The sequence below is a fragment of the Sinocyclocheilus anshuiensis genome, unplaced genomic scaffold (genome assembly GCF_001515605.1).
Source record: "Sinocyclocheilus anshuiensis isolate Anshui unplaced genomic scaffold, SAMN03320099.WGS_v1.1 scaffold676, whole genome shotgun sequence".
Taxonomy (NCBI): Eukaryota; Metazoa; Chordata; class Actinopteri; order Cypriniformes; family Cyprinidae; genus Sinocyclocheilus; species Sinocyclocheilus anshuiensis.
The window spans coordinates 1,964,550-1,982,287 of NW_015558579.1; the positions used below are offsets into that span (position 1 = coordinate 1,964,550).

At 34.9% G+C, this 17,738-nt stretch overlaps 1 protein-coding gene across 4 annotated transcripts in view; it reads left to right on the top strand.

Annotated features, from left to right (window-relative positions):
• The window catches only part of LOC107679800 (mitochondrial 2-oxodicarboxylate carrier-like), a 109,112-nt gene that overhangs the window by 83,263 nt on the left and 8,111 nt on the right, over window positions 1-17,738 (top strand). For 3 of the 4 annotated variants that reach the window (XM_016475472.1, XM_016475474.1, XM_016475473.1), the window contains exons 4-8: window positions 422-505; window positions 9,168-9,234; window positions 13,638-13,697; window positions 15,913-16,020; window positions 16,143-16,307. In XM_016475472.1, coding sequence (XP_016330958.1) covers window positions 422-505; window positions 9,168-9,234; window positions 13,638-13,697; window positions 15,913-16,020; window positions 16,143-16,307 — 484 coding nt within the window. The remainder of the gene's footprint in view (window positions 1-421; window positions 506-9,167; window positions 9,235-13,637; window positions 13,698-15,912; window positions 16,021-16,142; window positions 16,308-17,738) is intronic. The other variant, XM_016475475.1, reaches the window with a different exon arrangement.

Sequence of the window (17,738 nt, forward strand, 5' to 3'; positions counted from 1 at the left end):
TAAAAAAAAAAAAAAATGTTATGAGTTAAAAGGACTGTAAGATCATGTCTTTATTTGTTGTTCTAAATTTTTTAAATGCTCTTTTCATAGTGTGTGTATGTGTATGTATGTATATATATATATATATATATATATATATTAAAATGATATTATATTTTAAAAATGTAGTAACTTGCTATTAGGCCCCATTAATGTGGTAAATACAAAAATAAGATTTCTTTCATTAGTTTATTATTATATTACAGCAGTATTTTTATTAGTATGTTAGCATGGTAAATTTTTTTGTAAGTGATTATAATCCATGGAATAGAGCTCACTGGCTGGAAAAGTTATTTTAATATTTCTGAATCAAGGTTTGTAAATTCATATTTTGTGTAAATCAAGTCTTGTGGTGACCAGTTGGCATCATTTCATTTTTCAGGTTTCAAATCCAAAGAGGGAAGGCTGACCCAAATAACTATAAAGGCCTTGGAGACTGTTTCAGAACTATATTTCGCACTGAGGGGTAAGTTATAAATGTCTGTCTGTCCGTTGTCCATTCGTTTATCCATTTGTCCATCCATCCATCCATCATACTGTATTGTATTGCCATGCCATCAAAATTTATCAATAATTTCATTTATAATTTAGTATATCTACCAAGACGTATCAGACACCAAAATAAAACTTAAAAAATAAACACTTTTAGGATATTTGTAGTTTATATAATATAATATGGAATTGTCTGGTGGTACAGTTTTTGTTTAGGTTTCCAATCTTGACCCTGTCCTTCATCCCCATTCATTTTTGTTTTGAAATACATCTTTACTTTAATTTGTTACTTAATTTTAAATTTTTCAGTTACTATTACTTTTTTCGTTGGAAGTGTGAATGACACTTCTGGTTTGTAATGTTTTCTTTCAGTACTTCTCATCTGCTGTTTTCATGTATACAGTGTAAACTAGGCACACATGTCTGCTGTATGCATGGTAACAACATACACCTGGTGACAGGGAATGTTTTGAGCTTTGGAAAAGTAATAAACCTGCTGTACAAAAATCACAAACTTTAACCCTACCTGTTCTGGAATATGCAGTGTGTCAATCTCAGACAAGCAAGTGAAGTCATAGGTTTATATTAAGCACTGGCAGTGGCATGCTCAACATGTGTCATGTTAACTGCCTCTGCTCATAGGAAATCACACATATGACGTAGTGTGCTTGGGGCAGAGATTTATCTGTTTCTGTCTCCCTCCTCCTTTTTTATTTTCCCTCCCCAAATGATTTGCTCTCCTTTCAGCTTTTTCTCCCCTCCCTCCACCACATAACATGAGGCACGTGTCAGATCCCAGACAGTGCGCAGACTTGAAAGAAAGCTCTGTTTATGGCAAGATGACAGCTTTACAGTGGATCTAAAGCTGATCCGCAGCAAGGTGTGAGAATATATGCGCGCGTGTGGCCCCAGGTGACACTGACGCAGCGGCTCTGGCTGGCCGTTGTGAGATCCATCGTACTTTCCCTCTCCACGGAGCTGTCATCGGCTGCATCCCGCAGGCCTCCCCTGCAGATTACGCCTCTTCTTTCTTCTAAGCCAATTATCACCCTCCGACTGTTTGTACTATGGCTGGAATCACCACACAGTAGCCAGTAGCATGATCAGCCCCAGGCTGAACCACTTAGTTTTAATTTACACAAATGGTGGTGGGAGTTACTGTTGTGAAATTATTATTGAAAATAAACATGCTCTTGCTGTATGGGCCAGCATTGCACTTTTGCTCTCGGCCCATATTTTGTTCGGTCCTCCCCTCTGTGCGGTAGAAACCTGAGCCCTTCGGCTTCCACAGACCAATTAGTTCAGAGCTGGAGATCCATCTGTGAATTGGCTCCGAGTCTGTTTGAAATGTTATGAACATTCACTTGCGTCATGATGTAGCATGTGTGAATCATCATAGAAAGAAAGCACTAATAGTTTTAGATCACATATAAATAGCTTGATTGTGCATAATTATTTAACAGTATGTGTCTTAGCCGGTGATTTATAGAACTTTTTGTTGGTACTTTAAGCAGCAGGTAAGTTGCTAAGACTCCAAAATTCTTTCAAAATTTTGAAATGGATTACTCGCACCAAGCTGCATTTTTTACATGTATTTTTAAAATATCTATCTATCTATCTATCTATCTATCTATCTATCTATCTATCTATCAATAAAAAAAAAATATTCCTGTGATGGCAAAATTGAATTTTCAGCAACCATTAGTCCAGTCTTCAGTGTCACATGATCCTTCAGAAATTATTCTAACATGCTGATTTGGAGGTAAAGAAATATTTGTTTTTATTGAAAACAGCTATTGAAAACTGAGCCACATTTTTTCAGGATTCTTTGATGAATAGACAATATATGAGTCATGGACATGATTTTTTTTGTTGTTTGTTTGTTTTTTTGCATGCATTAATTTATTGGTGATTTAAAAAATCATCATGATTTTAATTTCTGGATTTCTATAAAATAATACAACTTATGTTGTACATGAAATGCATGAGAACATATATTGGTTAAATAATTTTATAGTGGATTCTTTGAAGTTTCTGGCTGTGTTTAGACGACAGGAATGTTGTATGAATGTATTTTTCCTGTAAATGCAAAAAAGGAAGGCTTATGTTGCTTTACGTTATAAATTTTTCTTATAGTAAATATATATGTATATGTAATTAATACCATATTTATCTTTTACGTTTTTAAGTTGCATACCCTGAAATGAGTAGGTAAGGTAGTTAGTAAGGTAGTTGTTAAGTTTAGGTATGGGGTAGAATTAAGGGATCTAAAATATGATCATGCAGAATAAGTCATTAATATGTGCTTTATAAGTGCTAATAAACAGCTAATAGGCATGCTAATAAGCATCTAGGCAATTAGCTGATGAATTGGTGTTGTTTTACTCTGCCTGTCAAGTTTGATTTCAAGCCAAATCTCAAGAAACGTCCCTGCCTCTCATCTCCCCACTCCTTGATTTATGAGCCTGGAGCCGTTGTGCCGCTCCAAACCAATGTCAAGGTTAAAGGCTCGAGAGGCAAATGAAAATATTTGCAGAACCAGCATTCAGGTTGTTGACAAGGGATAGGACAGGAAGAGCTCAAAGTCACCCGGTCCACCAAGTAAGATCACAACTGTACGCTTACTTACAGCAGACAAAGACCGAAATGTAAATATTCCATATACGTTTCCCCGTCAGCCCAGTGATTCATTGACGCTCGGCCCCATAACAGGGATCAAAAATTTTGCCTCATTATCCAATTTGGTTAATGTATCATTTCCTTCCTCTGCTTTTGTTATGTTGAAGGATATGGCTATGAGTTGAATGGGAGAAATGGGGTTTGATGCAAATCAAAGACAAATCACACCTATACAAACTCCAGCAGCTGGACCCACACGTACCTAAATGTGTGAGCATTTGCTTATGACGGCCAACTGCGTGCTTACATTTAGAGTCAAATTGGCATTCAGGCATAGTCAAACCAGGCATAGTCAAATGGGGTCCTAAGTGCGTGTGTAACAAATTGGAGCTTTATCTCACCACCTGATGTTTCTTAGACTGACCACACCCGGGAAACACGCGGCTGGCGTTTGCATGCGCCACAAGGGGGGCATCGGGAGGGGGGCTTCCGTTTCGCCAGACAAAAGCCCTGCATGTCGGTCCCACTCTGCCATACACTTTCGTTCGACACAATGCCTCTCTGTTGCCGTTTCACCTGACAAGTGAGGCTTGTGACAATCTGACACATCGTGATGCTGGTGAAATCAAGATTGTTTGTCATCCAATGAGATGTGTGGTAGTAATTAGCCATGGGTCAGAGGTTTTGGAGTGGCGGTCACTGCGTGGGCAAATTCGCTCACTAATCGCCTCATCTCTGTTCGCAGAAACGATAATATTTACACCCCAAATAAATCAGCCGAGGACATCTCTGTTGACTGCTCAGGCATGTTTTCACAATACAATGACAGAAGTTCACATGCAGCTGTCACGCTACTCTGTCCACCCTGTTCACACACGTGTGTTCAATATCAATACATGCTAGAACTGATACTGAGAAATCTGTTTCATTCTTACCCGTCCCCTCCTGGGATGTATCAACCATCTTATACGCATACATGGATGTTACCTGATCTGAAGCTTTGGTTATTAGTAAGGCTGTTCATGTTAAAGGGATAGTTCACCCAAAAAATGAAAATCCTGTCATTTACTTTCCCTAATGACTTTTTTTGTGTGTGTGTGGAACATACAAGAACCTTCCTCACTAAGCTTTCCAAGAACAGACAAAACAATGTTCTTACATTCAAAAACAATAAATTGACTTATTGTAATGGCAATTTAATGCCTTTTTATTATCAGAAAATAATATAAAAACATTCAAATATTTTAAAAATATTTTGCATTAAGTTTTTACAATTAATTAATCCATTAGGTATCATAACACTGAACAATTTTTACAGCATTTAATAATCCACTCTACCGTTCAAAGTTTGGAGTCAGTGAGATATTTTTTATTTTTTTTATAATTGAAAGAATTCTCTCATGCTCACCAGAGCTGTATTTATTTAAGCAACGGAGCAATTATTACAATTTAAAATAACTGTTTTCTGTTTTAATATAGTTTTTAATATAGTTTATGTATTTAGAGAACTAATTACTATTTATTACTATTTAAAACTATTTTATTGGACATATAGAATGTTTTGTTGTATTGTATTGTAAATGTCTTTTACTATCACATTTGATCAATTTAATGCATCCTTACTAAATAAAAGTATTAATTTCAAACAAATCAGCAACAACGACAACAAAAATCTTACTGACCCCATGTAGATTAATGTTAACTGATAAATGAACAGTGTCCGCTCACATTATAGTAATTGGTTTATACGTTTGTATGTATATTCATACTTTAATTTACTTTGAAAGGTAAAAAAATATATCTGTATATGTAGAAATTAACAATAACCTATTAATAAATGCTGTGAAAGTATCGTTTATTGTTAGTCTATGATATATATTATTAATGTTAACAAACTGAACTGTATTGTATTGCCAAAATATTGCTATTGATAGCAGTTTAATTTTGATCAATTTGATTAATAATCATATTATGTTTTTTTTCTTTCTTTCTTTTGGCAACCCGTATACATTGTATACCTTTTAGATATTTCATAGAACGTTTTAGAAGCATGATTAAATTTGTTGGTAAAAAATACTAATGACTGCATCTATTTACTCATTGTTTTGTTTTGTTTTTGTTTTTGTTTTTGCATTTTGTTTCGTTTTGGTTTTGTTTTACATTTCTAGATAAACTACGTTCAATTCTAAACAAAATGGTATAATCCTCATTCTTAACTTTAATTCTTTAAAATGGACATTATGTGGACTTCAAAGAATGAAACTGTCTTTTGATTTCTTTGATTGCAAGTCTTTAGCTAATACAGCTTTAAAAAAGAGGCCGAATGACCTGATGATTTCAAGCATCAATATTTATTGTCATCCCTACTAACCAATTGTATCATACCACAATAAATCCAATGACAGACCTTTTCTTTTTGACATATTACTACAATACCGAAACTACACACACAATTCTAGGTAAATGTTAGCTCTTTGCCATACTGCTGAGTTTTTGTATGAGAGAATGAGGAGCGAGAAGAAAAGCTCAGGTGTTTCCCTTGCTCAGGCTTGTCCTGACTTTCAGATTGACAGAAAGCATAACAGAGTCAGGTTTCAGCTTCAGAAAAAGTACACGTGCTCTCCAAACAATGTCTGCTTCTCAAAGTGCACATGTCTGAGTTTAGGGGTGGTAAGAACGTGCTGAAGCATTGATCAGACTGGAATCTCAAAATGTAGACACTTGGTTGCCGTTTGCTTAAGCAGGCTGTGAATGTCCGTGAGATCCTGTATGATATTTCAATTAAAAGAAAATATCGGACTATCACAAAAAAAACATTTCTGTTAAGATACAGCATGGTAGGCCAACACATTTGAATTATTTACAGTTTGAGATACAATTTGAGCCGTTACAACGTTAAACTCGTATCACGGCAGTTATGCAAGTAGCCTTGATATAAGTTTAGGGTGATATCAAGATCAATTCAAACATATTTCAGCTTTCTAAGTAAATTCAAATGAGAAAAGATATTAGTGATAATGCTGTTGGAAGACAAAGACTGTTTGTGTTCATTTGCTTATCATACAGATACCTGTCAAGGGTTACCATCTATGTCTATTTGCACTTCTAACTCTATTATTTGATAAGTATCCCTTAAAGCTGTTTTCTTTGATGCAATACTGTGACAGTTCTTAAGAACTCATTATTAATTATATAGCAGAAGCTGAAGAATCTCACCCGTTTTGACACTAATGCCAAGAGATGATTTGGCCATCTTAATCTTTTTAGACATTGAAAACAGTCTTTAATGAATCCACACAAGGGGCAATCCAAACCAGGAACGGGAGAAGACACACGTACATCACAATGTTAGACCCGACAAAGACAGAACGCACAGACTGGGACTTAAATACATGGGGTAATGAGGACAATTGACAAGACACACCTGAATCACATGAACACAATCAAACAAGGAAGAAACTTGGTTTTTTACAATTTGTGCCATTACAACATTAAACTCGTATCACGACAGTAATGCAAGTAGCCTTGATAAAAGTTTATGGTGATATCAAGATCAGTTCAAGCATATTTCAGCTTTCTAAGTATATTCAAATGAGAAAAGATATTAGTGATAATGCTGTTGGAAGACAAAGACTGGTTGTGTTCATTTGCTTATCCTACAGATACCTGTCAAGGGTTACCGTCTATGTCTATTTGCACTTCTAACTCTATTATTTGATAAGTATCCCTTAAAGCTGTTTTCTTTGATGCAATACTGTGACAGTTCTTAAGAACTCATTATTAATTATATAGCAGAAGCTGAAGAATCTCACCCGTTTTGACACTAATGCCAAGAGATGATTTGGCTGTCTTAATCTTTATAGACATTGAAAACCTACAAATGTAGTTCCTTTGGTTGAGGGCTTTTGTTTTTCATTTATAAGTGCTTGTTTGTGTATTTAGACCAGTTTAACCTGTTCTGGTTTGGAAACAGTACCCTGCAAACAGTAGTGCATTACAACCGAAGCTGAGCTCAATGCATGGTAATGGGGGTGGATTTCCATAGTAGTCGCACATCAAAGAAGGATTCAGCATTCTTATGTGTATCACCATGAGTGAAGATGTGAAATAGTTGCAAATATTAGTCATGTCTTCTGTGTATTAGACTTAAGACACTTGGTCAAATACTTAAGCCAGTTTGACACATTAAACCAATAAGGATTAAGCCTAAGCGCAAATTCAGTCAAGATTCTTCTAATAATTCAGCTGCAGCAAACTATATATACCCAAACTATATAGATGCAATGATGTATCGGCCGATAAAATATTTTTTTTCATTATGATTGTTCAAAATCAGCTGATGATTAGTGCCGATTATATCCTGTCAATCAAAACGTGGTGTAAAAACATATCAGACTGCAATTCATGCTGTCTGAAGAAACTTTCTTGTGTTGAATTTGGCACTGTCAAAATTAATGTGACAATCATGCATTAACAGTTAGTAGTGACATTTAAACATTTGACCCTATGAACCATCCATAGTTTAATCCAGGGTTGCCAGATCCATGGTTTTTTTCTACACCAAACATTATTTGTAACATGCCTCCCATCCAATAATCAAAAAGAGCTTTGTGCTTTCTTACTTCTGATAAGAAACAAAGTCTAATTTTCAAATTCTGTCAATTCTATCATGAAATTCAAACAATGAATGCCATTTTGACGCTCTTAAATGTGACGAGACGGATCGCTGCAGCGTGAAGCGCAAGTCTTTTCCACTTTAATGCAAGTTATAGTGAAAAAATTAACAATAATGAACATCAGAATGTCTGTTGAAAGATACAGTACAGCTCACCAAAATGTATCATGTCTCTTGTAATCACTCAGTGTTTCAACTGCGGAAAGACGCCAATAAAACAGCTTGTGAACAATATTTCACTTAATGGTGCATTTGTCTTGGGAAAGTTATCCAGTGTTCACAGTTCATTAGTTAGCAAACACTAAAACGGAGCTTGCTTACTTAGAATCATATATGTATGTTTGAATAAATCTGGCACGAAGACAGATATTTACGTATGTGCAACTGAGTTGTATAGCCATTTCAGTTTTTATTTGAGTGCAATTATGATATCTGCAAATAAATAGAAGTTGAATATAATAGCTCTGTTGTTAATTTTAACCTTTAATATTATAGTAATGTGCCAAATGAAAAGGTTCCCTGTATTGTTTACAGCACTGGTTAGGAGAGGTTTTTTCCTTAAGAAAATCAAACTATCGGTATCGGCATTGACAGATATCATTTTGGATAGCTGGCTATCAGTATTGGCATATGAATTCAGTATCGGTGCATCTCTAATTTATATACAAACAAATAAATAAACAAATAAAAGTAAGCTAGTTAAGTACCTTTAATCCTGTTGCTAATTTAAACTCAGATTTAAAGGTTTTAGATTCAGATTTTAAGATTGAATTTCGGAAATGATAGCACTTATTCAATGGACTGGGGGACATTAAATAGGTTTTATGATTATTCATTCATTCATTCATTCATTCATTCATTCATTTTAAATATTAAAAAAAAAAGGTAACACTTTCTATGAAGCCCGTATTTATAATACATTATAAGGGTATTCTTAAGGCATTATAATGAATGCATAATGCATTATAAAATAACATATAATATGTTGTATCATCTCATGAATATTCATAAGAACAGTTTTAATATATTATAATATTTACTTATTTGTGGTTATAGCTTTTAAGAGTATGATGATTTATAACACAATGAACACGTTGCATCCATTTTTACAATGGATTATATTTCTCATAGTTATAATGTATTATAAGTCTCATATCTTGCCATTTTTCTTATGCTACTTTACTTAAAGCGGTCAAAGACCACTTATAAGTAGTAATAATAATAATAATAATAACAACATTTTTTTTCTCTCAAACAGCCATTTAGGTTATAGACATTTAAATGCTGTTTGTTCATTTATCATGTGTCTCAAACCCAATGAGTGATGTCTTTTCCTCAACAGAGTGTACGGCTTCTACAAGGGAATCCTTCCCCCCATTTTGGCTGAGACCCCAAAAAGAGCAGTGAAGGTAACAGGAACCATATTTGACTCTGAGCTTAAACTCATCACTTAAACCATACACACTCTGATCTTTGCAACCTGGCCTTCCGAGTGTAAACATACACACAGACCACATACGTATGTCCTCAACATACCGGCTCTAGCCAGGAGGATCAAAAACTCTCATCCCCTCTCTATGTTTGTATCCCCTCTCGTCATGCCACATGTGTTTGCTGTTGAGAACTCCCAATATTGACCTACATGGCAAAAGATTGCTACCGGCCTCACTTTAGTATCATGTATAAACAGTACATATATACACTCTTGAGTTTAGATGAGCACCCGCTGTGGTTTTTGGCCTTTGGTTATGGGCACCTCCAAATGGGTGCCTGAAAGGAGAGCGAGCACATTAAGGTCTCACTTTTCCAATCTAAAAAACATCTGGAAGGGGTTTCGTTCCATTATTGGAAAGCTTTGGATTGGTAGACTTGACATGCTTTAACAGTTTGTCATAATTCAGATTTGATGACCTGATTTCACATGAAAATTCTGTCATCATGTAATCATTTTAATGTCATTCAACTCATTCGACTCTCTTTCCTGCTAGAAACAAGAGAATTTTGAATAATATACGGGTCACTTTCTTCCAGTGAATGGGGCCTGGAGATTATATCCGTTTCTCAATACCAAGTACACAAAGTTCAGACTTGCGTCCTTGGTAGTTCAGACTTCGCAAGTTCGACTCGGGAGTGCGAACTCCTGAGGACGGGAGGACACAAGTCCGGTAATTCTGCAAATGGAACAGCAGCATACTTGATAATGTCAGTCAGCTCACCTTGACTACTCCGGTTATCCTCACTGTATGTATACAATACGACAAAATATGGTATCAAATACCACTGCCTCTTTTCTGTTTCATTTAAAATCTTAATAGCTACAAAAATGTGGTTCATGCAACGCGTACACGCATTACAATAAAACGAAATAATATCAAACACCACTGCCTTTTCGGTTTTTTTTTTTCAAAATATAAAACACAACCCTTTTCGTTTTCATTTTAAAAATATAAAACATATTAATATGTGGTTTAGGTAATATGTGCACATATACACAAATGATTACCTTCACTGTATGTATAATAAAATGAAATATGACAAGCACAACTCGTGCTTAAACTCGTCATTAAACATTGTTTAATGTTTTAATGAACAATAATACCCATTATAAAAGTATAAGTATAAAGTATAAAAGACTTATATAATAGGAAATAAAGACAAAAGCAAACAATTCAAGTCAAATGTATACTACAAAGTTAGTGCTGTATTACGATTAATAAATAAATAATTTATGAAATATAACTTTGTGCTCAGCCAAAACGATATGACCTGGAAGAACGAATTTTACCTCATGTTTAACCACTACCAAGACATCAGAGCCAGCGACAAATGTCAGAAGGTCTAGCCAGGCTACTCCGGTTATCTACAATACGACGAAATATGATATCAAACACCACTGCCTCTTTTCATTTTCATTTAAACAAATTAATAGCCGCAAAAATGTAGTTCAGGGAACGTATATACATTACAGTGAAACAAAATATTATATCAAACAGCATTGCCTCTTTTCGGTTTCATTTCAAATATTAATAGCCACAAAAATGTGGTTCATGCAATGCATACACGCATTACAATAAAACGAAATGATATCAAACACCACTGCCTTTTCGTTTTTTTCAAAATATAAAACATAACCCTCTTTTCGTTTTCATTTTAAAAATATAAAACATATTAATATGTGGTTTAGGTAATATGTGCACATATACACAAATGATTACCTTCACTGTATGTATAATAAAATGAAATATGACAAGCACAACTCGTGCTTAAACTCGTCATTAAACATTGTTTAATGTTTTAATGAACAATAATACCCATTATAAAAGTATAAGTATAAAGTATAAAAGACTTATATAATAGGAAATAAAGACAAAAGCAAACAATTCAAGTCAAATGTATACTACAAAGTTAGTGCTGTATTACGATTAATAAATAAATAATTTATGAAATATAACTTTGTGCTCAGCCAAAACGATATGACCTGGAAGAACGAATTTTACCTCATGTTTAACCACTACCAAGACATCAGAGCCAGCGACAAATGTCAGAAGGTCTAGCCAAGTTGAGGCTGCTCTCGTCGGGATACATGAGCACTGAGCGCCCGCTGATCGCCTGGAGCTCACGTCTCCGAATTCGGCGAAGCAGATTTTCAAATAGGTGCTATCTTTATAAATAAACCGCAGATTTGAGTTTTAAACAACTACATACTCGCCTGAAATACAATTATAACTGCATTTCATGACACAATAACAGTAATATTTTGAAAATTATGCGGGTTTTCTCCTCCACCATTAACGCTCGCTGGATGGTGCGAAATGCATTCTGGGATACCTGGCTGCCTCATGCCCTGCGTTCCATTCGTAAGGGCTCATCCCTATGCCCTAATCCTTTCAAAGGGTTTACCCTCCGGAGTGAGAGCTTTGAAGGGTTGAAGGGTGTTGGGGACCAAACAACTGTTTCTTGAAGTGCCCTTCTGCGTCATCATCACGTGCCCACACGTCATGGAAAGAATCAGCGCAAAGGATCATTGGGGGCCGAAGTGTCCATCAGTTCTACAAGGTGTGTAACACTTTACTTAAAGACTTTATGTATAATGCATTATAAAGGGTTATTAATGCATTATAATTATTCATAATGTGTGCTGTAATACGATATCTTGTCATAAATAATTATAACCAAATTTAAAATTCATAGTGTAACAATGAATTGATAAGTGTTATGATGTATTAATTGTGGTTACAATTATTCATGAGATTGTACAATGCATTATAAGGTGCATTACAAGGCATAATTAATGCATTAAAACTACTTTTATAATGCATTATACATAAAGGCTTTAAGTAAAGTGTTACTAAAAGGTTCTATGGATATTAAATGTTCTTCATGGAATCATCATCATGCTAATAAAGAACCATTATTTTTAAAAGTGTACTATAGTTTTTTTTGTCAAACAGAACAAAATTTAAGATGTTATTTACTGAAAATGAAGAGTAACTGCCACAACTTTATCACTGAATGTGTGAACAAATCATGCAAAGTGAACTAGATTAACCTGTTCAGGGGGGAAAAAACCTTACTCAAATGCACTATTCGTTCAGAAACTGAACATCATTGCTTTTCTGTTTAACTTGAAATTAACTCACCAATACTGTCAGAAAAAAAAATGTCAAAACAGCTCATTACTGGGGATATTTTTGTATCTTTTTAGCCTTAAAAATTGCATATTAGTTCCTTAGAGTAAAACAAATCATTCAATCATACAATTATTTTTTATTTATTTTTTTTGTGAAAGTGAAGAAAAAGAGCTGCGAGTATGATAGATTGTCTGTTAATAACAATTTAAATTCTGGTCTGTTCATCACACAAAACTATTGTATAACTTCGAAAGACTTGGAATATAGTGCACAAGTTTTATGGCATATTTTGAATTATGGTGTATTATGAAGTATTTTGGAGCTTGATGCCCCCAATCCTCACTCACTTTATATTGAAAAGAGTAGCTAGAATATTTTTCAGAATTCCTTTTGTTTACCACAGAATAAATCATACGGATTTGTAATGACTAGTGCTGTCAAACGATTAATCGCGATTAATCGCATGCAAAATAAAAGTTTTTGTTTATGTAATATATGTGTGTGTACTGTGTATATTTAATATGTATATATAAATACACACACATACAGAATATAGTTTGAAAATATTTACATGTATTTACACGTATATATTTATATTTATATAATTTATATTATATGTAAATATATTTAATATAGAAATATAACATATTTTTCTTGAATATATACATGCATGTGTGTGTGTATTTATATATACACAATAAATATACACAGTACACACACATATATTATGTAAACAAAAACTTTTATTTTGGATGCGATTAATCGCTATTAATCTTTTGACAGCACTAGTAACGACATGAGGTTGAGTAAACGATGACAGAATTTTCTATTCATTTAACATTGATCCATGAATCCATGATGCTCCACGTCTGTTGATTTAAACCTATACTAAACAGGCTTGGTTTATTCTACAGGTCCTGGCCTCCATCAGTCTTACTGGATATTTTATTATCTAATATCTGTCAAGCTGAGCAAATCTTTACTGATATATAGAATTATATGTCGTCCTATGTGTTTTTGTATTTGCTCAGTGTCATGTTGACAGCTTCAGTGTTCTCATTCACTACAGTTGAGCTGTGTTTGCTTAGGGTGTGAGCATTCATCTTGTCTGCGTGCATGTATCTGAATGCATGTTCCGTCTGAAAACACTTCCTGACAGGTTGTCCTGATCTTCTTTGCAGTTTTTTACCTTTGAGCAGTACAAGAAGCTGTTGAGCTTTACTCTTTTATCACCCGGCATGGTAAGTCATCTGATACAAGCGAGATATATGCACACACACACGGTCATTGATATTATACACACAATCACATTCACAGTCAAGCGAAGCACTCTCCTCATTACATGGCGTGCTGGCAGCGGGAACCAAGTGTAATCGAGATGAATGCTGCTCAGCGAGGCATGTGAAAGATAGCCCATTACTTTGACAGCAGTCTATCAATGTGGCAGCAGGCTTGACGGCTGAGCCCGGTGGCGGATCTCGCATCCATGGCTTCGTCGAACAGCCAAGAAGAGGCAAAACATTCACCTGCCTTATCAATCACACCTGTCTCCGCCCACTCTAGCTAGAGATGTCAATCCACACAGAGCCCACGGGCGCTGGGAAGATTGATGTACGGAGTATGTGAGTGAGATCGCCTGCAAGGCAGTAAGTGAATTCAACATAGCGATTGAGCTGTGGCTCCGCCCCTCAGCTGAAACCTCTCAGAATGATTGATGAAGACATGCAGTAATATGACATAAAAAATGAAAGAGCGGATGGCTGGCTCTGTAAACACGGTCAAGGAGATGTCCGGTTTTCAGACAGAAAATTAGTAATGAGGCTCTCACGCTGTCTTGCAGTGTATGCACAAGCTTGTATACATGGCTACGCATACACACAAAAAGACAAAATGTGCGAGTGTAATCATCACACACACAATTTCGTATTAATCAAGGGTGTGGGTGTGGACTATCCCCAGCTCACCTTATGCAAACACGCTCAAAGATCTCCTTTGTCACTCTTCAAGTAGGCCTGAAACCTGCAGACATACAGGTCAAGTGCTTGAATGGAGAGCCACTAATCATAAGAATAAAACCCTACCACATATTTTATTAGTCTGTTTAGCGGGGTTAATCTTCCTCAAAATTACTGACGGAAATGTTTGTTGATTAATGCCTTTTTTATTGTTGATAACGAGATAAAGATGCACTATGATGATCAAGTGATTGAACTAAACATGCTGAAATGTTGGACAAGAAAATTATAACAGTGAAATATATTACCAATTCACTGACAATGAGAAGAAAAAATAATTTAGTTGTATATATAAAATAATGTAAAATATATAATATTATAAATAAAAATAAAGTGTGTGACTGTGTGAGTGTGTGAGTGAGTGAGTGAGTGAGTGTGTGTGTGTGTGTGTGTAAAATCAAAATCAGCAATAATAACTATTCAAGTATACTTTTTTTAATTTCAAACAAATGCTCTTCTTTTGAGCTTTCTATTCATCAAAGAATCCTGAAAAAAATTTATTAAAGTTTCCATAAAAATATTAAGCAGTAAATGTTTTTATAATGATAAGGTATGATATTCATAATAAGATTATCATCACAGGAATAAATTACATTTTAAAATGTATTAAAATAAAGAAAAATCTGTTTAAAATTGTAATAATATTCACAATATTACTGTTTTATTGTTGTTGTTTTTTTGTTTTTTTTTCAATACAACAGCCTTGGTGAGCATAAGAGGCTTTACATTAAAAAAAACAATGCTATATTCAACCTCTAAAGCACTGAAAATGTTTGACCCATATTTAAACGGAACATTTTACGTCATTTGTGCCTGATACAGTCGGACACTGCAGTCAGACATTGTAGTCAGTGTAAAATGCATAACAAATTAATATGGCATGGCAAAGCATTAACTAAACTGAAATTACATTTTTCATCAAAAGACAAAAACTAAAAAAAAAGCTATGTTAACATGAACACAACTGTTAATTTGCTGAACTATAGGGTCAATGCTTCTCTGTTCAGCTAGTATGAAAATATGAAAGCTTTTTCTCTGTCATACAGTTGAGTTGAGTTGTTATTGCAACATATGAAGTAATTTATCTTTGTCCCAGTCATTTTGTCTGAGCCAGTTCATTTATCTTTGATTCCTGTCTGCGTTTCCTTTCTAACCCCTGAGTATGATTGACGGTGGCAGTTTCATTCATTCATTTGTGGGTCAAGTCAAGCTCTGCGTCTGGACAAACACGTTTCTAAAAGGCTAAGTGTCACAGTAGCATTGTTCCTTTGAGTTATGGGATTTGTGTGACATACCTTAAGTGTTGACTGGTCAACTAAAAAATACAGTCTGTTCTGAATTAAACACAAAGCGAGTTTGTTTATAGTCCCTGTGTCTTTCTCGTTTGTCATGTGGCGTCATGTTCTCTTGTAATGTAATTCTGCCTGCTTCAATATGCTAGGCTCTCTCTGTGGCTGGCCTGGGGTCAGGGTTAACCGAGGCTCTGGTTGTAAATCCATTTGAAGTAGTGAAAGTGAGCCTACAGGCCAACAGGGATTCATTCAAAGTGGTAAGAGACTACAGCTGTTAATTGTCGTCTTGGTATTGTTTTTGCCTTTGTCTTGTCACAAATGTCTTAGTCATTCGTTTTGAGGGCCCTAATGTTATTGCTCTCTGTTTTTCTCCATGCAGCAACCGTCTACATTTGCACAGGCCAGAACGATTATAAACACAGACGGCTTCGGTCTCCGTGGGCTTAATAAGGGCCTGACCTCCACCCTAGGACGGCATGGCGTTTTCAACATGATCTACTTTGGTTTCTACTTCAACGTTAAAGATGCCATACCTGCCAGTCAGGTAAAAAAAGTGTCCGATTTTGGGATAGTTCACCCAAAAATGATAGTTCATCCATTTACTCACCCTCATGTCATTCCAAACCTGTATGGCATTTTTTGTTCAGTGCATCTCAAAAGATCTATTGAAGAATATTTTGATTGTTTTTGTCCATACACTGAAAGTCAGACTTTAACTGTCTGGAGAAAAAACAATGAGATATATTTTTTCAAATTACCTTCAAAGGAAAATGCCATCTGCAAACAAATGACACTATAGAGCTTTTCTCACAAAACATTTTTGACTTGATGCGATTGACATTTGCATACTTTGTTTCATACTATGAAAATAACTTTTTACATGTAAAAGATAAATGCAGGTCTGTATAAATCATATCTTACTATTAGAAGAAATATGGATGGAAATAAGGGAAATTAGGTTTTCCATAAATATTTACTGGAAACATGCTGTGAACACATTTATACAACATTCAAAAGTCCTGATTGGATACAGGTTGCCCCGTACATATAAATACAACATATTAATGGATGGTCACACTATACTTTTCATTCTGTTGACTTCCATTCATTAGCATATGAATGCTGATGTCTGACAACACAATCTTATCTGAAGACATTTTGAATTTCGCTGTATTCCAAAGTTCAAAAGACATGTGACCAATAGAAGATCAATGCATCATGGCATGACATCTTAGGTGAATTAACCCTCCTGTTGTATTCTTGAAAATTGGTTAAACTACTTATTTCTTCTTGAAATTTTGTGACGTTTTCTCATTTAGGGTCACCTCTTAAAAAATGTTAATTTTAACATAGGGTGACATGATCTGAAAAGATATGAGACCGTCTAAACAGAAATGTTGAATTTTTTTATGAATTGTATGTTTTCTTGTAAATGTATAAGAAAAAAATGTTCCTTTATATTACATGCATATTTCATATAGTTAGTTATGAAACATAAAGGTCCACATTTGTCTTTCACATGTATTTACATCACATGAATAAACCGTTCATAGGTCGAAAACGACAGTAATTGTACAATGTTGTTCATCTCAGAACGTTTTAATTTGAGATTCAAGTCTAAAAGTAATACGAAAGCCAGAGTTTTTTAATTACGTATTTACAGGCTGATGACTGAACATGTCGCCTAGCAAATTAAAGGAGGGATCAGTCATGCACATCAGCAGAGAGCGAGAGAAAGAGAAGGAGATGGAGGAGGAGAGGAGCTGCTAAGATAAACCTCACTAATACCTTCCCTGTTTGCTCTCCATCACATCCTCAAAGGTTCAGATTACACATCCGGCAGGGCTCGACTTCCAAACAAAAGTTAATTTTGTTTAATGGAAACGTTACCATACGCCTGCTCCACATGTATAAACTGGAGCATTAGATTTACTCAAATGAATTAATTGGAAGCAGACTGAGGTATTTGTTGGGG